At 44.1% G+C, this 22,863-nt stretch overlaps 1 protein-coding gene across 3 annotated transcripts; it reads right to left on the bottom strand.

Moving 5' to 3' along the window:
* TEF (TEF transcription factor, PAR bZIP family member) lies at positions 1 to 22,501 on the bottom strand. 3 transcript variants are annotated; one of them, XM_027722695.2, is made up of 5 exons: positions 22,195 to 22,501; positions 11,584 to 11,910; positions 9,882 to 10,102; positions 9,030 to 9,241; positions 1 to 7,102 (listed from the first exon to the last, which is right to left on the bottom strand). In XM_027722695.2, the coding sequence occupies exons 1-5, from the start codon at positions 22,295 to 22,297 to the stop codon at positions 7,081 to 7,083; spliced, it is 885 nt and encodes a 294-aa protein (XP_027578496.1). In that variant the 5' UTR covers positions 22,298 to 22,501; the 3' UTR covers positions 1 to 7,080. The 3 variants fall into 3 exon arrangements, with proteins under 3 accessions (XP_027578496.1, XP_027578492.1, XP_027578493.1); XM_027722691.2 differs by lacking the exon at positions 22,195 to 22,501 and adding an exon at positions 17,479 to 17,740; XM_027722692.2 differs by lacking the exon at positions 22,195 to 22,501 and adding an exon at positions 17,479 to 17,742 and having other exon boundaries at positions 1 to 9,241.
* Between the last annotated feature and the right edge of the window lie 362 nt (positions 22,502 to 22,863).

Here is a 22,863-nt window from a genome sequence, read left to right as displayed (position 1 = left end):
TAGTGGAATATACATTTTATTTCTTAAAAAGGAAGGGTACTAACAGAATTTAATACAGTCAAAATTTTACATTTTAAACAAAAGCTTTTCTTTTTCTTAAAAACCAGTTACGAGCAGAGAGGTGAGAGGATTACTCACAAAATCGAAGCTGAAGACTTTGAGAATTCAAATCTGTGGTTTATACATTTAAAAAAGTGTAATAAATGGAAATATAAAATAATACCAACTCTGTAATAGTGAAATGCCCTTTCCTCATTAGATTGCTGTTTAAGCACCTTTATTTTCACCCATCAGCTGCCAGGAGTGTTTAGGTTTATGTACAAAATAAGCAGTTTGGGACAGAAGATTCATATATAAATTAAAACCATTTATGGCAATACAGTTTTACCCAGCTGCTTTACAAGCTTTATTATCTCTTTCACCTCTATAGAATCTTTCAGTCATGATGATCTCAAATGCACTTGATGGACTGCTTCAAAAAGCAGCTACAAGAATTTTATAGACAACCTCAAGGAGTAGACATCCAAGAGATTAAACAACTTAACACGCAGTAAAACTATGATCAGACTTATATCTTATATAAATACTGTGCAGATTTATCATCCATCCCACTGAATGAATGGGACAGATCAGTGTCACATCTGAAGACAAAAAAATACTTTTATCCAAGAGGCAACAGAATTTCAGGCCAAATATAGCAGATAGGAGTTCCCTCAAACTATTTAGTTAAAAAATGTATGTCTGAAAAAGCTTTACAGGAACAGAGTTTTCAGAATAACTTGCACATATGATTAGCTATTTCATAGCTATTTTACAGCCTAGACACATTGAGAGGGGAGGGAAAAAAATAGAAGAAATTAAAAAGACCTACCATTGTCTCTGCCCACGACAAAAGATGTGGCTTTGTCTTTTATGGAACACTGCAGACACAGCTGTTACCAGAGAGGAGACTGCCCCAGTACAGCATTAAAGACCAAGAAGTTATATTATGACTGGAGAAAGTGTCATCACAGGCTAATCTCTTTACATGAAGGCTGATGGATCAATCTCACCTACACCTCAAAACCCAAGTGTTCATATTTCCTAGCTGACTGCTCATGATTCTCACTCCACTGTTTTGGTTTTTTTTCCTTTTAACACAAGATAGAAAAGGTCATGAAAGCTGATTAAAGTTCCAGCTGTGCAGCATCCAGTGAACATGTACTCAGCAAAACCACAAGTCATTAATCACCTTCTCTCTCTCTCCACACCACAGGAAACCTGTGTCATCTATGTACACAATGGAAGTAATAAAGATGTAGACTATCTAGGTCACAAATGAGCTTCAGTAACAGTCACTCACTGTTTCACTGCAACTTGCTGCAGTCTGGCTGAAGGGTGGAGACAGATCTCTTTGAGTCAAAACAGAGAATAGTTAAAAAAAACACACCCAACAAAAAACACCCAGCTTTAGTTTTCTTCAATCACTAAGCTTTACAAATAATTTAATATTGCCACTTTCCAAATGCTACTCACAAACAAATCAACTGTCCAGCTAACAGGATGGGAAGAGTACAATTATGAATGTAATCTGTGACTACTGTTAAAGAAAGACTGGAAGAGAATCAATTCCCTCAAAAATCTCAGTTTCTCTGCTGTTATTATTATTAAAACATTTTTTTTTGCTGATAGAAAGCATCACAACTAGACTAGAATTCCACAACATCAATCTTTGTTTTGATTTCTGTAGTTCTCTAGGGAAAAAATAATCCCAAATCAAGCTACATAAAGCATTAACAATATTCAGATATTACAATGGAAGCACTTATTTATTACTTCAGAGAACAGATTAGTTTTAAAAGTGTATTTACATGTTCTAAGTTATACAAAATACAGTATTCCAATAATCATGTTAATCACCATATTTCAGACAACTTCACATAAAAGTGCGGAGGATGCATCCATCCATGATCCTGGCCAGTAGCAAGTGGTCACCCGCAGCATGGCAGATGACACCTGCTATTGTGCCCCCTTGGGAAAACAAATCCCACCATGCCTTCTCACTGAGACATAGCTGCAGATCTAAGAAAACATTCAGGCAGGTACACGAGCAAAGTTTGTTGAGACCCACAGACCAAAATCACATGCCTTAATTTACTAGACGTATGTGAAGTACATTTTTAATTTTTTTACAGATGTTGTACAGCAAAGGGCTTCTGCTCATGCCTTAGTTAGGAAAATGAAGTAACAAGGGTTTTGGCTATGTAACAGGCACCCAAGTAACACTTAATATCAACAGCCCTATAACTACAACTGACAGTGTGTTAAGGACACAATTCTGCAGCTGACTGCCTGGGCAGAGCTTCACATTCAAGAACAGATCCTGTGAAGTCCACGTGGTTCTCTACAGATACAGGGCTCATCCCGTGCAGAAATGATAGCAGAATTGAGGCCTTAAAAGATTGGGGCCTCAGATAGTTATTTCCTCATGACACAGCACTACCAGTTCGCATTCGCAGGTCAAGTCCCAGTGCAACAGCGCACTTAGTTGAAGCAACAGCTATTTTTTCCATGCCTTTCTGCAGTAACTCTCCTCCCTATCTGTACATTCCCTTCACTTTCTTCTGGACTGTGGAAGTGAGACCAAGAAAAGGAGATTCCCAAGACCTAAACAAGTACTTATCTTCAGTATCATGCTAAACTGATGGGATCCAAATTGGCCTAAAATTGTAAACAGCGAGGTGTCAGTTTTAGCAATCTCAGTCAGGTCAGACTCTTGCATTACTCTCCTCTTCCCTCCTTGCCAAGTATCTATAACTCTCTCTACATGTATTTTCCTCAAAGGATTCCTTTTTCCCTGTAGGTGTCTGAACTTTAAGAAGTTTGCATTCCAAAAGTGACTCACTAGGGTGAGTCCATCAAAACTAACTGCAGACTATCAAACTAACAAATTACATCCGTATGACAAATCTGTATCATCATGAATTAAATAACTGTAATTTCTCAATTAGCATTATGTTAGCATCTCCACAGAAGTTTCGATAAGCCTATTCTTTCTACCTTTCTCCCAGTCTTTAACTGTGAGTTTACCTATCTTCACCATGTTACAGTGGCAGATAAAAAGATCAGAGTAATTATCAGAACATCTAGAAAGCCAGTCAAGAGTATTGTAGTGCTGCAAAGGCAAAACACTAGCACTAATAAATGATTTTGCTCTTTATGGATTAGATGTATGTTGCCAAAAATATGAGATTTATGCACTAAGACAAATCTGCATTTCTCATCTTGTGCTTAGCAGCTAAAGCTATACAGGAGAACAAAAGCCTGTCTGGATTTTACAAAGGTCCGAGATACCTCCTCTCTCACTAAAAATGAAAACTCCTGATCAAAAGGAACAGAGCCTTTTTATGCTCGGGGGCTTACAAGACTGAAGTAGCAATACTCTCTCCTGTGCAGGTCCATTATTTCAGCTATCTACAAAAAAATAGTTTTTTCCGCACAAGTGGTTTTATTACAATAATTGAAATTAATTTGGTACAATTTAGTAGCAGTCCTGCAAATAATGCTGAAAGTGATTTATACAGTTAGAACACCTTGGGCTTTCAAACAGCACAGCAAGGAAATGGAGAATTGCCAGAAAAGACATAAAATGTTACTAGAAGAACTGCAAAAAGCCTCTTAAAAAAAACAAATCAAAAACACTTTTTCTCCCAACACAAGTTTATAGTACACTACCAAAACTATGACTAACTATGTAGATGAACAAGTGACAGGACCAGTTTACCAACATTACATCTGCAATCTGAGATACATCCACCTGATCCCAGCACAGAATGCTCCACAGTAAAGCAAAGACACTCATGACTCCAGCACTTGCTAAAACTTCACAATAACCACATGAGAGTACAGTCTTTTTCCTGTGGGAGTTAATGAGATCTTTGTTACTAGCTTCAGTGGGAGCAGATCTTGGCAACAGGTGAAAGATTAAGCTTCTAGGGAATTTTTAGATACAAAACCACATTATTATAAGGAGATATAACTATGTGGAGATTAGAAAATCATTTATGAAAGTAATACTGTATTAAATGTTGTGCATCATTTATTCATAGCCTGTTTCTTCCGTAGAGTAAGATAACACTCATTGTCGACTAATCTCATCACAGTTTATATATTTTCAAAGTTAGTACTGTGAAATAGCCATGTGATGTCAATCCACATCCCAATGAAAGTCAAAAAACTGCTCTTTCCCGGCAATCCTTGCAGTGATGCTGAAAGGTACACACTCCCTTTATTTTCTCCCCTTGGAGATGGTCCCTTTATGGCTGGAATAGGGTAGGCTGATATCAGGCACACTTATGGCCTCTACAGAGCATATTCCAAGGCTAGAGAACTTCAGACTCTAACAGTGTCAATTCAGCACTTTTTAATGTTCAAATTGAGCTAAAAGAGTATTGGTCTTCTTATGACCACTATGAAAACATACCCAAGTTATCACATACAGATAGGATTGTCATCAGAGTCAAAGAAACAAGATGATATAGGTAACTATTCTGAGAGGAGCAGAGAGCTCTGAAGCAGTAAACTTCCTGAGACTGCAAAAACAGAGGAAGGAATTCAGCATTGCACAGTATCTTTTGTCTGGCAATATCTGCACTCCTTTAAATAGTTACCACCTTCTCATCTACCTTTAAAGATGCTGCTTCTCAACACAAAAATAAAATTAAAAAAAAATAAATTCTCCAGCTACAGAAGTTGAGCTGCACTCACTCTAAAGTGCGATTTTCCAGTTTTGCAACCCATAGACACATGAATCACAGGTTGTGCAAATCTGCACTGTCCTACAGGGAAGCGCAAGAGTTTGCTAACAGTCTTCTCTGAGACAAAGATCTAATGAACATTCACTGTTGGTTTCCATTGTGTAAGCTTTTAATATAACAGAAATAAAACAATAGAATTGCACATACTAATCTCACTGACTGAATATTTTGCTGTTAAAATGCCATGACATACTGCAAAATCAGATCCTGTACACAATACGTAAGTATTTAAAAGATATTCCTAAGCACAGTAAGATCCAAATGAAGGACTAGCAACTCCTTGCCCAGTTACAATACCCTTTAGCTTTACAATTTAAACAGGAAGCATGACTTTCAAGAACAGCCAAAACTAACCGAAAATTTAGAAATTATGAATGCAAAAAGTTGCTACATTTACGTGCTGTCAGGGTTGTTTGTTTTGTTGCTGGTTTGTTTGTTTGTTTTTGATCCATGGTTTGGCCTTTATCACCAAAATAAAACAAAAACCAGTACATACCAAAAATATCAGTCCAAACCAGCAATACTTGATACAGGTAGAGATATATGCTGACACTTCAGCAATATGGAACTAAGCTATTCATTTATTTCATAAGAATATCCCAAGGTTATCTCAGATCTTTAGAATCCAAAAATTATAATAAAATCACTTACTAAGTATACTTTGGTAAAAACACTTGCTTGACTTCAGAACATGGTCCATTAAAAATGATAGGTCAATAACTATATATGCTCTTTACAAAGGTTATGCTGTCAAAAACTGGTTATGAATCCTGGCTTTTGAAATTTTTATCTTTTTTTTTTAAAATTAAGTTTACAACAGCTGCTTCTTCTCACATTTTTCTCTTTGCCTTTCTGCTCTGAAATTAGTGGTGGAATCTCTTAACATAAAGTCAAAATAATTGTTCAACATGATAGTGCTGAGCTATGCTGGTAACTAGTCATGCCTCATAATTTTGGCACTTGTGCTTCTGAAAGCTTTCAAAATTATTTTTCTTGAGGTGTGTGCTATTTATCAATCCCCAAGCATCAATACTCTCCTGTCTTACAAGCCTCATTTTGGCTAAAGCATGGTCCTGTACTTCTTTCCTAGAAATTAAGAACTCTTTTTCTTACCACACACTTTTCTTCCCACTTCTTTAGATTTTAAGTTTCCTCAATATAAGAGCAGATTCTTGTTATGCTGATGAAACTCTTACAACGGAACTTCCACCTACTTCCTCCATCTTCTACACACAATAAACATCCCCACAATCTGTCCAAGCTTTCATCTACCCTCCCACACCAGCACACGGGTTTTGATACTTAAGATGCCTGTTGTAACTCTGGGAGATCACTGGCTGTCTTACTTTTATAAAACAGATGAAGAAAGTACTCTTTCACCGCCGCAGTTCTCCTGCAGTCAAGAGACAGAAAACTGTAATTTGGCAGCTAACAGCCATTGTTTTGCTGGAGCTAATGCTCCTTTGGTAGTCTAAACTGCCAAAAGTCTTGGGGATCAGCAGCTCAGAATAGCACCTTTTCCATGATTGCTAAATCGTTAACAGAAGAATAGATCCTGTTTCAGCAAGATACCATAAAAGGAAGTGATCCTCATAAACGAAATAAAGGAAAAGGCAGGTTACAGCAGTGTAGCTGTGGAGCAGAAAAGTGACCACGTTTACTATTACATGGGCCATCTCAGTATGGCACACTGTGCCTTGTTTCAATACATCTGCTGTACTTTTCTGCACTGAAGTCTCACATCACAGGTTGCTGTTTTCCTGGTGTCTTTAGTTCTACTCTCACAGTACTCCACAATATGCTACACTGTACCCACTGTACCAGAAGTGAGCTGCAGTATTAAATAAAATTCATTCTACTGCAGGGAAAAGAGTCTTAAAACATAGCAGTTCTTTATATATAACAGACATTTTCATTTAAAACTCCCTCTTTTCTTCCACTCGAGTGCTGAAGTGAAGAGTCACTATTCACACAGGCTGTCACGGACTTTGAGATGTGAACTTTGAGTGTCTTGACAAAACCCCAATAGGTAAGCTTATTGTAGTTCATAGTTACAGTGAGAAAGACAGATAAGAAAGTCATATACAGAATTAAGGAGACTTTGCACTTTTCATCATGCCCAGCCCTGGGTAGTCAGATGGGGTACTTGCAGGCAAGGAGGCAGGCAGGGTCATCGTCAGTTGTTTGTGTTGGGACACCTCATAGATTTCACTGCTCACTCTGAAGACTGGCGATTCATGTGTGCTTTTTAGTTTCTTTGTTTTTAAAAGTCTTTAAAGTTGCATCACTCGGAATCAGATAAGTCACTTTAAACAAAGCAAAGCATTAAGTGTGACAATTTATTTATAACATACTTCCCACCATCACCACCACAAACCACCCTGTGAAAGAAAAACCCCTGCTGAAAGGGTGACAATTTTTAGTATGTTTGAAAGAAATTAGACCAACAAACACTGCATCGAGAGCCACTCTAGTCAAATTTAGAGCATAACAGGGGGAGATAGTTCAAAGCATACATTAAGTGTTCTCAATTAGCCTGCTTCTCCACGTCCTTAAGGAGTCAACACACAATTGGTCTAAACTCATACCAATTTCCACATGATGTTTAAAAGACAAGCTGGGCAAGAAGTCTTTAGTATAGAAAATAAACCCCAATGCTTTTTAAATATACTTTTCAGATTTCAATAGAGGAACTGCAAACTAGCCTCAACATCTTCTATCCCACATTTATTCCTTAATATAAATATCCCAGGAAGTATAGCCTAAGAGTTCTGACACAGCCACTATCTTAAGACAGCTTCTCTTGTTAAGAGGACTTCTAGACATATACTTCTGGTAAAGCTTCTGGTTCTTGCAGTTGTAGGTCATGTAGAAGGTCCCAACATCACACACAACATATTTTTTTTTCTTCTAACACCACATACTGTTGAAGCAGTGCTTGGTGCTGAGAATGGATTACTTCCAAGAGGGCAAGCCTTGTGTGCTAATTTTCTATCAGGAAACATGCTGGAGAGAGAACCAGCAAGCATGGAAAGACCAGATATGCTGCTACACAGGAGAGATAGGGAGGCAAACTGTTCGTGTTTACAGTGGGTGTAGCTTATCCCATAGAGTGTTCAGGAGGCAAAGGACCAAAACTCTTTCTCAATCTCTTGCACAACAGGTAAGGTGCAGTAAAGTAACAGTGGCTTGTTTACCTCTTAAAAAAAGCCTCTTCTTCCAAAGCATAAGGTACTGGCCTTTTTTTAACAGATGGGACTCAAGGTTCAGCCTAATGAGCCAGACCTCTCTTTCTAAATCTCCCTTACTTCTCAGTTAAGTGCAACATGCTGTTTTATCAGCAATTCAAGAGGGAAGTTCCTCTAAGGAAAAAAGGAGGAGTAGTGGTAGAAATACAGCCCAAAACCCACAGCAAATTATTTTGTCCATATTTGTAAAGCAAGTGATTCACTACTGTTCTTTCTCCTTGGTTTCTGCAAGTTATCTAGGATTAGAACCTACCAAGACATTTGAACAGTATTTTAATCAGAACTGCACTGACTCTGTTCTGCATAACACTCATGAATTAACTTTGCAATACTTCTGTTTTTACAAGAGATTGAATATTTTTCTGTCTCCCTGTCCTAAAGGTCCCCCTATTCCTCTTCAACAGGAACAGAGTTCTATACAACAGGTGCTTTCTAGTGCCTCTGAATGGGAGAGGAAACGATTTCATGATGCTGCCCTGCAACATCTACTTATACCCCTAAAATTGTGTTTTACACTTTTTTTGGGGGGGGGGTGGTGGTGGAATGGAGAAAAGAATAAGCGTTTGAAAATTAAAAAAAAAAAAAAAAAAAAAAAAGAAGTGAGAAGAGTCTCCCAAGCTCTTTCTCCACTTAAAATGAAGATTAGAACAGATAGCAAAAACCCTGTCCAGTCAGGAGGGATCCACATTTATTCCTCCAGACAGGTGAATCTGTTCTATTGTATGACATCAGAAAATGCTCTATTGTTGTTAAAAACAAAGTTGTAAATATGGACACACAGATTTTGGGCAACGCAATGATCAGGAAAGGGCCTGAACAAGTTGTGCCAACAGAAACAGGGTTTTTTTGTGTTTTGTTGGTTTTTTTTAATAGATGTAAAATGGCAAAGCCTCCTTAAACTTTATTTCTGGGAGTCTCTACGGAAGGCAGAGAAGTTTAAGAGGCTAGAACAAGGAGCCCTAACAAGGAAAAGGGGTGTGCTTACAAGGGTCCGTATCTGGTCTCGTATTTAGAAACAATGTTCTTGCATCGTCCCACTTCCTTGCGCAGCTCTGCAACCTCCGTCCTCAGGGCTGTGTTTTCTTTCTCAAGAAAGGCTGCCCGAATTGTGATCTGATTCTCCTTTAATCGCCGAGCATCACGGGAGCGCTTGGCTGCCACGTTGTTCTTCTTTCGTCTTGTCCAATATTTTTCATCCTGTAATTAAAAAAAAGATGCCAAACTGACAACTGTATCAGAGACACCTCTTTATTGTATAATGACAATCATACTGATTGCTATACTGAGGAATCTCCTTCATAGGTTTGCAGGACTCTGACATCAAAATGGAAGCAATGCAGTACTGTAAGATTTTATCCTTACACGAGTCTTGTTTTAGGATAAACCAAGTGCACTGCTAGAACTAAGGAGACTAGGAAACTTGGGTACTAAAAAGCTATCCAACTGAAATGCTCCCTTTACTTAGTTTCAATTCAGGAATGAACTTCCACAGAAAACAACCTGTTCTGTTGTCTAGGGTGCTTAAATCCTGATCAGACATAATGCCAGGCAAATACAGACAATGGCCTTCAAAAGTGCAAGTGATGAGGATTTGACTTGATAGTTCTTCTAATTTCTGTTTATAGCATGATCAGTTGCTCCTGGCCAGTAATTATCTCATGATACCAAAACCTGCAAAACAGCAAGCACAGCAGTTGGCCTGCCAATTCTATTCTTGGCAGTGCTTCTGCCCAATCATATAGGTATACTGCATTAGCTGTGTACATCAGAGTGTTTGCACAGAAAGTTGGAAACTTTTATCAAGGCCTAGAGAAGTCTGCAGCAATAAATCTGTTACCTTTTGCTCATCTGGGACAAAAACTTTCTTGGCTTTTTTAATCATAGGTTGTGGTTTCAGGTCCTCTTCAGTAAACTTGTGTTTGCGAGGATTGAAGAGCTCACCACCAGGCACACTGGACAGCACTAAATCAGCAGGGTCAGGGTTAAAATTCACCTCAACTTCTACGCAGTCAGGATCGATGGGGCTGGGAGTATTTCTCTCATTTTGTGGTGGGGACTCTGGCAACAACAGGAGAAGTTACAATACATTCAGCAGGTTGAAAAGAATCAACTAAGAAGCCAACTTATGTGTCTGTTTATTGTCCTGTTGTGAGCAACTATAATTAATAGTATCATTTGGTACTTCCCTGAGGTGTGCTTGGTGCTGTACTGCTGCTGGTACAGAGGAAGGGTTCACAGTCCAGTCTGTAACATAACTCTAGGAACATATGCCAGACTAACGGACATGAGTAGACAGATGCAGTACAGGAGTTAATACTTCCTTGGCAAAAATTACATGCTTTGCACAGTTAAGAAGCACCTCCAATGGCAGTAAGAAGGGAGAAACTTGTACCAGCCTGAATTTTGTACCACAGAAATCCCTACAGAAACAAGCCTGGTCAGAGACTCCAGTCCCTGGGACCTTGGAAGGTCTGACAACTATATTTCCAAAGAAATGACTAAATAAAGGAGGGTTTGTTACAAATGTAACAGTATTCTGCTTCTTTACCGTATAGCAACAAATGTACCAGTAGACTGTCTGACACTGATAATGTTTGTATGAACTTTACCATATTAATCTATTGTTTAGAAACTTCATATACATGAATTGTAAATGTCAGTGCAATTTGCAGTAGTGATCAATAAATAAGTTTTTTCATATACCACCTAGAAAAAAGCCACACTCTATGACTTATGGAAGGAGCTCCACATTGTATCTCTCACAGATTTACAGAAGAGGCCCAGAGCAAAATGCTTTCTGTAAAGCCTGCTCATAAAATAGTATCATGAAAATTTAGAGGCTATCATGTTTAAACTCCCAATCTAGGGCAAACTGAGCTGCTGAATTCCTTAACAGACAAGATCTCCATATTACAAATGTAGAGTGAAAGTTTCCTAGTACCATTTAAGTAGAGTTCTGTTTCTGTGTTCCCCCATTCCCACTTCAAAGCACCACAGAACATCAAATTGCATCATTAAAACATCTTTTCCAAGTGTCTGTTCTCACACTTCACAGGCTACCACAAAAAAATTGCTTCACTGTTTTTCTACTTAATATTGTTATTTGAGGTACATTAAGTTTGTGTAAGTTCACCCAAGCAGACCAAGGCAGCACACATGACTTGTGACAAGCTGTCAAAACTGTTGTAAAATAACCTGAGAAAATATTTTCTCAACATGTCCGGCTTCTTGCTAGATTAGCAATACCAAGAAATCAAATACTTTATGTTGCTGTTTCAGCTCTTCTAATTTCAAAAGAGAAACAGAGTGCACACTGATAGACACTCATTTTTCACAGGAGCAGGAGAGAGGAAGAAGAGAAGAGGCAGCATCTTCATGAATTGACACAGGGACTAAGGCTCTACATTGAACATGTTTGTGCTACTTAACCGGCCCCACCTAACACTGACAGGCTGGCATGTCTCCTCTTGGATCTGAAGAGGCACCTTTTAGTATGAGAACAACAGAAGTTCCTCAGAGCCCCGTATTGTTCCATCTACCTGTGCTGGAGGCTGCTTCAGATTGCTGGTAAACTGCAGTGGAGGAGGATGATGCAGGAGAACCAGTGGAAGCACTGGCAGACTCCTTTCCTTCCAGCTCAGCCACAGGCAAGAGTGGATTCTGGTTCAAATCCAGGTGAGTAGGGCTGGAAGGAATTCCATTCTCCAGCAGGAACTCATCCAGATCCATGTACTCCAGGTGGAAAGACTCGCCATCGTAAGGAATAGTTTTGTCCCAAATAGGTGGCATAAGGGAAGCCGAGACTGCCATAGTGCTGGCAGCTGCTGCCTCATCTTCTTCAAGCTTTATTTTCTCCTTCTCTTTATCTGAAAGATACAAGTAGGTCACTGTACGAGCTGAAACACAGGAGAGACTCAAGGTTTAAGAGTCTAACAAAATCTACATGAAAGGAAATTCAGAAAGCTAATAGTTCTGGCTCATGACATTATCTGGAAAAATCAGCTGTTGAAAAGCAACATTGATGCATTCACATGTAACTCCGTATGGAATGCTCTAACCCCCCGTGATGGCTGGACCACAGACATTTGAGCAGCCTTGAAAACCAGCATCTTTGCTGTGATGTAGTACTGCACGGAGCTTATTAACCAGTCACTGCAAAATAGCCGGTTTTTTACATACCCGTCTCAGAAGACAACAAAAAAGGATTATATGGGAAGCCATTAAGAAAATTCCGAGGAAGCAGAGTAGCTTATTCTAGGCAAAAAGAAGGAAGGTACAGAACAATAATTTAAATACAAATATGAAAGGAATATGGGTTTTCAGATTACATTTTAAAATCAGTCAAAAGGTCCACAGGACACCAGAGACCTGGATGTCTATTGTTTAGCATTTTAGAAGCATTTCTCTCTGAAATGACTCAGCATGTCCACACAAAGCAATAGCTCCAAGTGCTGCTCACTATAGATAGCTCAGAGTACCTACATACAATTTTCACTCTTTGGGGAGCTGTCTAATAAGGAATACTCCCACATCCCACCCCCAAGTCACAAGAGACTGATGAATTTTTCTCCATTTACTCTGCAACAGTGCACATATTACAGAAAAAAGGCTGTTTCTATGTTCCCCATAGCTACTGAATCTTAACAATTGTCTGGGACAGAATCCAAGCAGAAAACTCAAGTTATGGAATAATTACATAATTTAAGAGATAAAAATAAGCTGGCAGAAAAAAAATAATTTAAAAATCCAAGTCATTTTCCTGATCCAGTTCTCCATGCAGCCATGCAGTTCTATCAGCACTGAAGAAGGCATTGCAGAAGCAGTGCTAGTGCTGCCAGCACTGAGCCAGCACTGCCGTCAAAAGGAACGGTCACCAGTCGTGCCCTAACCAACTGCAAATTGGGTATTACCATGGAAGCCAACAAATACTCAGTTCAGTGAAACAGGGACTCCAAGGACTTGCCCTGGACTAGTCTGGATCTCCAGCATTCACAGAGGTTATCCCAATAAAATGCACCAATTTTTGGCATTAGGGTTTTCTAGACAACATGCTAAAGGAGTATTTTTCTGTATCGGGGGTGGAAGTGGGGGTGAAACTCTGCTATAAATCAGAAAAGCCTATTTATATAAAACCTATTCTGATAGAAGTGGCATTCCTTCCGCTGTTGCCTTAGCTGGTGTGGAACTGAGACTGAAAGAGCTTTTTATGGCTTAAAGAACAGCGCTGCCATACAAAGTAAATTATCCACCATACTCTGAATATTTTATACAAAAGAAGATACTGATTTTAAACTAAGCTGTTCAGAAAGTATTCAACAGCCACCGACTTGAGACTAAGAGCAAGTACTTAAAGGACATGTTAAATTCAGACCAGTGGCTCCTGGACCTAAGCTTTGTTAACATCACCTTGCAGCTTTTGGCCTTCCCCTTGCTACTTCACACTGCTGCCTCTGAACTGCGATCTCTCAGCTCCTATTCCTGCTATAAAGTCTTTTTTTGCAGGGAGTTTTGCAACTTTCCTACCTTTTGCTTGGGCGAAGCAAACATGCAGGTTAACAGTCATAATGCAAATAACCATGTTTCTAACCAGCTCCTACTTGAAGCTAGCAAAGAAACAGCACCTAATCCACATATAAGGATGATTTCACTTACTAATGAAGCACACCCCACCAAATTGGAACCAACATTTTACCAGTGAATCAGAGGTTGTGTATTTCTCCAAGGTTTGCATAGTGCCCAGCACAACCAAACTCAGATTTACACTGGAGGTTGTGGATGATATCATAGTAAACATATCACCAAAACAAATGCAAGTGACAATAATTTATTCTTTGCAAGTAACTGTTTTTTAATTAACATGATTAAAAACTTGCAAATGTCTGTCAAAACGTCAACCAAAAAAAAAAAATTCCTCACTCTTGAAAACAGTAGTATACCATTACAAGTTTTAACATAAGCCAGGAGTGCTTTTGTTTTGCAACATCTAATACAACACCTCCAAGCGAGGAGAAAAGAAACATTAAATGATTAGTAGACCGAATATAAGGCTAATTATTAATATTTTTCAGAAGGAAGATGCTAAAGGACTACACCAGTGAAATATGTGGCTCTTCTCAGATCTTTAAATGCCTTTTAGATGTGCACGATCATCCTGCTGTCCTTCAGTAACCTGGAAAAATTGTGGTTCCTCCAACTTCCTCTTGTGATTGTCTCTGGCTCCCACCAAATTAGAGTTTTCCTTCCCATGAAAAAATTTTGTGTCCTTTTGCTGAGTTGACAACCGGCAAATACTGGGTCCCCAGTGCTGTCTTTGTTTATCTGTGCTGTTTCTCTCTCTCTCCTCCCTCACTTCTAACAAGATTGGAAACAAAATATCAGAAGGAAACACACATATTGGGTGCCCATCTATTTCAAACACCATACATCAAATGATAAAACCTTCATATGATCAGTTTTGCATTGGCGTTTTCCCACTGGCTTTCTTTCAATTCATTTAATTTTTATTTCTGCCGCACAACATCCTGTTTGGGTGCACAATATCTAATGAAACGCTAATTAACTTCTTGCATCTTGAGGGGGACATTTCTGCCTGCCTCAGCACAGGGGCCTGAAACATTAATTCTCTTAAGATATTTATAGTGTAAACAGGTATTACCTGACAGTAGAGCTGCAGTATCCTAAGAGGCTCCATTTGCAGCGATTCAAGGTCACCCTGATAAATCTGGACTGTACTTCTGCAGCCGATGGCTCATGTCTGATTTAGCCCCCTCATTCTGCTACTGTGACCTATTAACTGGGCTGTACATCTGCTGTTAATAGGGAGCACACCAGTTTATGCTCAGTAATTTAAGTAGACCATTCCAGTTACTGAACTGTTGGAAATACTGCTGTTTTAGCCAAAAGCAGCAGCCTGAAAAGAGCTTTATTCCACATCCTAGTTTTTCCTCAAAAACAAAAAAACTAACCAAACCAAAAACCAACCAAAAGGTTTTTGCCACAGCTGTCAAGAGCTACAGCCACAAATAGAATAAACACTTATTTGATAAACTTCGCCTTGTTCATCAAAAAATACTGTCAAATTATACAGAAAACACTATACAGACTATGGTTGATTGCTCCATAAATCTTTAGTCCCACTTGTGAGGATGGAACAAGACAGGTTGTGGGGTTCCAAATCCCTGATGCCCATTACTGTGATGTTTGTTGAGGCATTACTCCTGCCACAGCAGTGCAACTGGTGATTAAGGCATCCTTTGGAGAGTATGCAGCAGCTCATTATTAATATAAGAGACCTATGCTCCTGCTCCAGAATATTAATTCTCTTCCCTGAACCCACAGGACTTTTTTTTTTTAATAAAAATATTATTTTTATTTAATTAATTCCTACAACATACATGACAACAGCCCCCAGCAAGGCTGGTCAGCTATACCCGGTATATGGCAGGGCATTCAAGGGGATGGCATTCTGCTAGAACTGGCTGACCTCCCTCCTCTGTTGCTCAGGATTAGAAAGCCTGCTTGCTTACTGGGTAGTCAAATTACCCACGGCAGTTGGAAAACCCACAGGTAGCTTGTGGAGACCATAAATGGACACCACAGTTAGTTGATACTATTTCTCACAGGATAACACAGAAAACTGTATTTTTGTCAACAGGCATTCCAGACGAAAGGCAAAAGGTCTTTTCTCAGAAAGCTTGCTGAAACTGCAACACTGGATTAAGTGAATTAAGTGAACATTTTGACTGTGTCTCTATACTGTTAATGGAACAGAAAATAAACAAGAATCCTCTGAAGTCAGTTGAATCACAAGTCTACTGACAAGCCTTTTGTAAAATTAGGAGTAACTACCTGCTGACAGCAAAGGTATTCTTTCTTTTGTCTTGCAAATATGCAAACAAGAAAAGCATCAGAGACAAAAATAAACAGAAAGCAACAAGTTCCAAAGTGTGAAGTGAAACAGAACAAGGTGAACTAAGGAAATCTATGGAGAATTTAAAAGAATGAGAACCTGAACTTTATCACACCATGAATGGAGAGGGGTAATCAAAATGCAACGGACTCTCTAGTAAGGTTTAGAGGCTCAAGCTGAACACCTTCCCGAGCTGGAATGGGGTCATCTAGTGAAAGTATCAAATGTTTCTAATTTTAGAAAAAGGTACTACCTCAAAATCATATTCATTTCAGAATTTCACATCTCCATAGGCTAGATCATGTGATTCTGGGCACAAAAAGCACTTCAAGACAAAGTCACCATATCCCTGTCAGCCACCATCACTGTTTCTATTTGTGAACTTAAATTGTTCCTGCTGGCACTATTGCCTTTAAAAAGGACTGAGTGCAGAAATATCCTAAGAAATCCCGTAATTTTGTAGATTCCAGATTCTGTGTATTGCAGCATCCTGCACCAAAGCAACATAACTAAAACCTTTACCACAAGTTGACCTTTTTTTAACAGAAAGAATAAAAAAATACTCACCAGAATCACAAAATGGATACATTTACAGGGTACCACGCAATAATAGATATATAACATAACTAGGATCCTCACTGGGAACAATCTTGCCAACCTACGCTGTGGTCTACCCTGGATATTCTCTGCAGTTCCAAAAAATGATTCTCAACATCAAATTCTTAAGTGTAAGAACTTACTTTATTATACGCCAGTACAGTAGGCACTATAGCAGTGCAGATAATCCTGAGCCTTTCCTCGAAATGAAACTGATACTCAAAAAGGCAAAAATACTGCCGGGTGAAGAAAAAAATCCCGAAGTGTGCCATCAGCAGCGAAGACTACAAGCACCAGCCCTGCTATTTACACAGCTGCCGCCTGCACATCCAGTGGGAGAGCGGCAGCTCCAGCCCATGCAGGGCTGCATGTGAGGCAGCCAGTCATACCCTCCTGGATTATCACCCAACCTAATCTGAGGGGATCTGCTGTTTACGCGTCTCATCGGGCAATTTCTCAGCAATTAAGGTCAAGCAAGACTCGAAACCTTCCCACCGCTGCTCCCAACTGCGCGTCTACCGGCGAAGGAGGCTCCAGGCAGCCCAGAGACCAAGCCCAGCATGTCACGTCCCGGCCCCTGCCCACTCCCCCCTCCCGCAGCGCCCGACTTCGCCCAGCGCAGGCACCCACACGCTCCCGAGGGCCGCTGGCCCGGGAGGCGGGAGCGATCCCGTGCTGCCGGCACTTGGCACGGCCGCGCGGGGGGCGGGGGAGGGAGGGACGGGGCGGAGGGAAGGGGCCCGGCGTGCGGCCTCTCCCGCGGGTACTCCCCCCGCGGCCAGTCCCGCCGTGACCCGGCGGGTCCCGCCCTCCGAGCCGCGGGGCGGGAAGGTGGCGGTGGGAAAAGGGAATGGGGGGGGTGGGGGTTGGTGTACGATTGGGGGGCGCCGCGCGCCCCCGCGGCCCCCGCGCGCGGCCCCGCGCTCACCCAGGCGCGCCTCCCGCGGTGGGTTCTCCATCAGCTTCTTCAGCACCAGCGGGAACGCGCCCGCCAGGCCCCGCCGCTCCTGCTGCGCGGCGGCCCCCGCGCTCCCCCCGGCTGCAGTGGGCTCCGGTCCTCCCGCCGTCGCCGCCGCCTCCTGGTGCGCGGCGCGGCCGGGCATACTCCCCGCGGGCGAGCGGGCGGGCGGGCTGTCAGTGGTCACCGGCGGCGCGAAGCTGCGGCAGCGGCTCCCGGGACGCGGCGGCGGCGGCGGCGGCGGCGAGCGCGAACCAAACGACGCAGGCGCGGCCGACTGACGCCCGGCGCGTGCTTCAGTATTCATGAGCGCCGGGGCCCCGCCCCGCCCCGGCCCCTTCGCGCGCGCCGATTGGCCCGTGTATGCCGAAGGGGGCGGCCCCGCGCGCGCAGGCCCCGCCCTCTCTGGTCCGCCTCCCCCGCAGCCGGCGCGGGCACGCGCCCTCCGCCCGCCGGGGCACGTGCAGGGGCGTGGCCTCCGGATTGTCATTAGCATGCGGAGCCCCGCCCCCTTCACCTCCTCCCGCGGGCGTTGCGTCACCGCCAGGAGGGCGGGAGGGGGAGGGAGCGCGCGTGTGGGCGGTAGAGGAGGAGTGGCGCCCTGCTGTAGCGGGGCGCGCGCCCGTGCCCACCCCGCCCGTGCCCCGTGCCGGGCGGCAGCTGAGGGGGCCGTGGCCGCGCGGGGGCCCGTGAGGGCGGCACCGGCTGCAGCACCCTTCCTCGTCCTGCCCCGGCCCCAGCGCTCCAGCCGGACCTTGAACATCCTCGTTTAGGATCCCGGGATCACCTTTCCCACGTGCCCTGGATTTAATCTCCCTCCGTCCCACACGGTGCTCACAGCGGCATGCCCTGTATAACATGGGCAGGGAGAAGGGCTTCGCTGCGGTGCTGTCCCGGCCGGGCTTCTGGGGAAAGGGCCGTCCCTCCCAAGTTGTCATGATAGCAAGCAATCCTTGCTCCATCAGCACGGATGCCGTGCTGAGATTTAAGCCTCTGAGCACACAAAGGGAGCGAATGATGCCAAGTCCGTTCCCGAGAGCACAGGCGGACACCCAGGAACGTCTCCCACAGAATGAATTCGCTCGCAAAGTGGCAGATGCCTGAGCCTCCTGTCAGCAGGCGCTGCCTCTCGCCTCGGCAGGACGGGCCGCAGCGAACCCGCCGCCCAGCTCCGTGGGCCGGGAAAGGGGAGGGTGCCCTCCCCTGGGATCGGCCCCTCTGCACCCAACAGCGCCGAGGGAGCCAGAGCGGAGGTATCCGCACAAGTGCCAACAGAAAAGAGATACCCTCTTGTCAGGTAGTCACTTGGACATCGGCTTGGCTCAGCTTCCCATTCACAAGCCTCCGACATTTCGTTTTGGTGGCAGGGCACGATTTGCCCTGACCCTTGCTAATAAACCCCGATGGTCTTTGTGACAAAGAAAAAAAAATCAGGTCTGAACTGCTCCCCATACGCCCCAGGGAAAGGAATGGATTTGAAATCACATGGGCTACGTGTTTTCCTCCATTCTCTTCCTGTAATCACGACCAGGAGACATCTCCATCCAACCTGGGCAGACAGGGAGCTGCCCTGCCCTCCAGGTGCTTCTCTAGCTTAGACTGGGAGGCTGAATCTGCTGCCTCCAACTCCCGACGCAACTCCTGCACACAGGCTGCCCGATGGTAAGCTTGGATAGGGCCACCTTGTTAATACAGGCTGGAACAGCACAGGTTAATGCATCGTTTATCAAGGCTGATAAATCCAGCTGCAAGAAGCAGGCAGAGCAGGTCATGCTCTGCTGCTCAGCGTGCTCCAGGGCTGCTGCATGCCCTCCACGGACTCCCTCTGCCTTGCCAAGCTCAGCTGGCAGGAGAAAAAGGCACATGTGTGAAAGGGAGATACCACTTCACGCAGGGCAATGAGACACAGATGTTGGAAGACCACACACAGCAGAGGCAGCACACACAGCTCGGCAAGGGGCAGTGAGCTCACAGCGATGCTTTTGCCTGGGAGACATCTACCGACAGGTGGTAGATAAAGAACACAGCATAGTGAGGCCAGGAAGGAGCAGCTTCTAGGAACAAGGCAAGGGGATACAGCCAAAGCAGAGCAGGCTGCAGGCTTCCCATTCAGTTATGGCTCTCGTGGTCACTTTGTTCCATTGTTGTCAACACTGGTGGCCCCCGGGGGTGATGCCTCGGTACTGTACAACACTCCTTCAAGGAACAGGGTCTGCACATCCCCCCTGCAGAGCTCAATGGAAACTGCTTTGCTGGGTAATGTCCGTAAGAATGGAGGTTATTAAAACCACTCAGCAGCTTTTACTCCAGGGCTTTTCTGTTTAGATCAACCATGTTCTTCTTCCAGCACATTTCCACCCGCACTCCGCTGTGCTAAGGTTTGCTCTGCACCACCGCTGAGCTGTGACTCTGCTTTGAGAGGGTTTAGCCTGTACAGTGTTAGCTGCTCAGCCTGAAGACAGGAGGGAGGGAGTATCTGGGGAGCATTCCTGTGGGTTCCCTCTCACATCACTCTGCTCCAGCATTAGCTCTGCCCTGCCAGCTAGGAGAGAGACTGCCTTGAGAGCTTTTCCTCGCCTCTGGGGATTAGGGGCTCTAGCAATTACCAGCAGAAAAGTGGGCATTACACCATGAGCTGTACCTTCTTGGTTAAGGTGGGATCTGCCTGGGATTTTTACATTTGCTTTCACTCTGCGGCTGAGAAGGAAGAGAAGAGGACAATGAGGTGTGAGGAGAGGAATGCAGCAGCCTTGGCTGTTACTGCTGGGAGTCTTGTCAGGGCCAGATGATGCAGAACAGCCCAGTTCCAGTGCAGCAGGGAGGCAAGCAACAAGCAGCCCAGTGCTAGGCATAGAGTGGGGGGACCTGCCCCTCTGGGAGGTTTGAATAGCAGAACACATTTCAGACAGAGGCCTGAGAGCCAGCAAATCCAGATGAGTGGTGTGTAAGTGTGGAGATACAGGAGAATCTAAACTGAGCTCTGTGGGAAGAGGGCCAGGATGGGAATGCTGGCCTGCAGAGGGAGGCAGCATAATAAGGACAATTCTGAGGATTACAGGAGGTGATGCTGAGAGGCAGGGTGGTCCCAGGGTGGAGGAAGAATGCTGCCACAAAACAGCATCCTCAGCTGCCAAATAAATCACTCTGATTTAAGACTAAATTATTGTCCCTGCAAATCATTGATCTCCCTTCTACTCCCTACTCCAAACAGATAGGTCTTGCCAGCGCTCCTCCCTTGGATTAATTCAATCCACTTGGCGGTGGAGAGCAGAGATCTCAAAAAAGCAGCCAAACTTAGCTTAGCCACAACAAGGTTCAGCACCATGTGAGCCTCCCTTGGCCCTTCTGCCTCCTCCCAGCCAGGTTTGCTTTCTGCCTGATTATCAGTGAGCTTGGAAAAACATGCTCTGGTCCCCACAAACAGTGGGACTTCATACGGTGTGATATATAAATACACCTCTTATCAGGCAGTCTCAGCAAAGGAGAGAGACTGCTCACAGGTGACAGCAGCAGAGGAATGTGACAAAGTGAGCCCCTTAGGGGGTATGGCAGCTCCCCTTGCCCTATTTCCCTTTCCCACAGGGAGTTGTATGTGTGCCACAGAGATTGCTGTATTACCACAGGTGTAGGCAGCTGCTCTTCCTGCCGTGAACACTTTGCTGTTGCAGCAGCTGCCTTTTCTCCCATTGACTCTGGAGCAAAAGCAGGGTCCCTCTCCACACTGTGTGTCTGACTTTTCTGCTCCTGGGTCATGCTGTGCTTCAAGACTGCAGAGCTACCTGTGTGTTCTGGTAGCAACTCCCTACAGAAGAGTGAGCTCTGTGCATGTTTGTTTCTGTGAGTTCAACTCACTCATGCCTAGACATAAGCTTGTTGAGCCGAGGTGTTCCCACACACCTCCCCAGCGCTCAGCAGTGAACATGAAAACATAACAGCCAAAAAGCAGCTTGCCAAGGGCATGTGGCATCCTATCCCAAACCAGAGAGTACTCAAGTTGCGTGATGGGCTCTTGGAGCGTGCCCAGCAATTGAGAAGTGGTCAGTCCAGCACAAGCAAAGTGTTCAGCACAGCAGAAGCCCAAACTAAATAATCTCCTGGGTCCTTTCCAGTTGTTTTCTGGGATGCTGCAGAGAGAGTGGGAAAGCCTAGGAGTACAGAAATGCTCTTGCAAAGAAAATGCAACATTTACCGTGTTCCCTACCTCAGCTTTCCACTGATAAACAACGGCAGCATCAAAGTTTGCACAGAGTCAGCCTGCCCCACACAGCCTGGCTCTCTGGACGGTCTGCATCTGGGAAGAAGCAATGTCTGGAGGCTCAGTGGTTATTAACTACGGGACAACATGAATGGCAATTCTGCTATATGAGCATGAAGATTTGTGCCCAAGCCTTTTCTGTGCACAAATCTTTGAGGGTTTCCAAGAAATAGCTGAGCAGAGAGATTAAAAGGATCAGGAGCTCAGCACTCTTTACTGATTTTGTAATCAATCCATTGCAGCCGTTTTTTCCTCCTAGCTGCATAACATGCTCGGTGCCAGAACTCCCTGTCTGATTTGGACACTTTGGGAAACACACCCTTGAAGGGCTCGCAGCCTACAAGATCTTCTGCCCCCTTCTTGCCTTGCAACTCAAAATGGGGAAGGAGAAATCAAAACAGAAATCCCAGCATATATTTCCTTAATCCTACCTGTCATCTTGTTGGTCCAGGGTAAAGAATACTCCAGTAGGGACTTCAGGACTTCCGGAAAGTCCAGGGCAGTGGGGCCCCCAGGGTTGTTGCAGCTTGACATGTCCTGTCCTGAGGCTGTGCCAGCAGGGCTAAGGGAGGGCCAGGTGCCTGGACGCCAATGCTACACTCCACTTGCCTGGGTGTTGCAAGAAGGGCTCAGAGGCACCCAGAGCAGGTTTGCCAAACTACTCCGGCTGTGAAAAAACAAGGAGGAAGGGAAGCAGCCTGGTGGAGACGCAGTTTGCCCGGCTGTCTTCACCTCCCCCTCTCCCACTCTGAAGTGGCCAACTGTGGAAATAGCTTGCAGCCTTGCAGGGCTGGGCCGGGCGGCTGGCCAGCGTGGTTTTACAGGGCCTCTCCCAGCCAATCCGGCAGCGAAGAACTGGGCCAGTTATCTAACTTTGCAAAGGCAGCACCCTTTTCCTTCGCAAGGTGTTATAACAAATATACACGTTGGAGGCAGGGGGAAAAGCAAGTGCACTCTGTCGGGGGTACACACGTCGGCTGCAAGCGCAACAGCAAAGGGATCCTCTGACGGGCTCTCAGGAGGCACTGAGGAGCTCCAAGCTGCGCAGGCTGCCACGGGGAGATACACATGCTGTCTGCATCTGCATGCTAACTTTTTAG

This window comes from Pipra filicauda, unplaced genomic scaffold, assembly GCF_003945595.2.
Source record: "Pipra filicauda isolate LSUMZ 115617 unplaced genomic scaffold, ASM394559v2 scaffold95_size2449627_pilon, whole genome shotgun sequence".
NCBI lineage: Eukaryota > Metazoa > Chordata > Aves > Passeriformes > Pipridae > Pipra > Pipra filicauda.
This window is presented reverse-complemented; position numbering and strand designations above follow the sequence as displayed.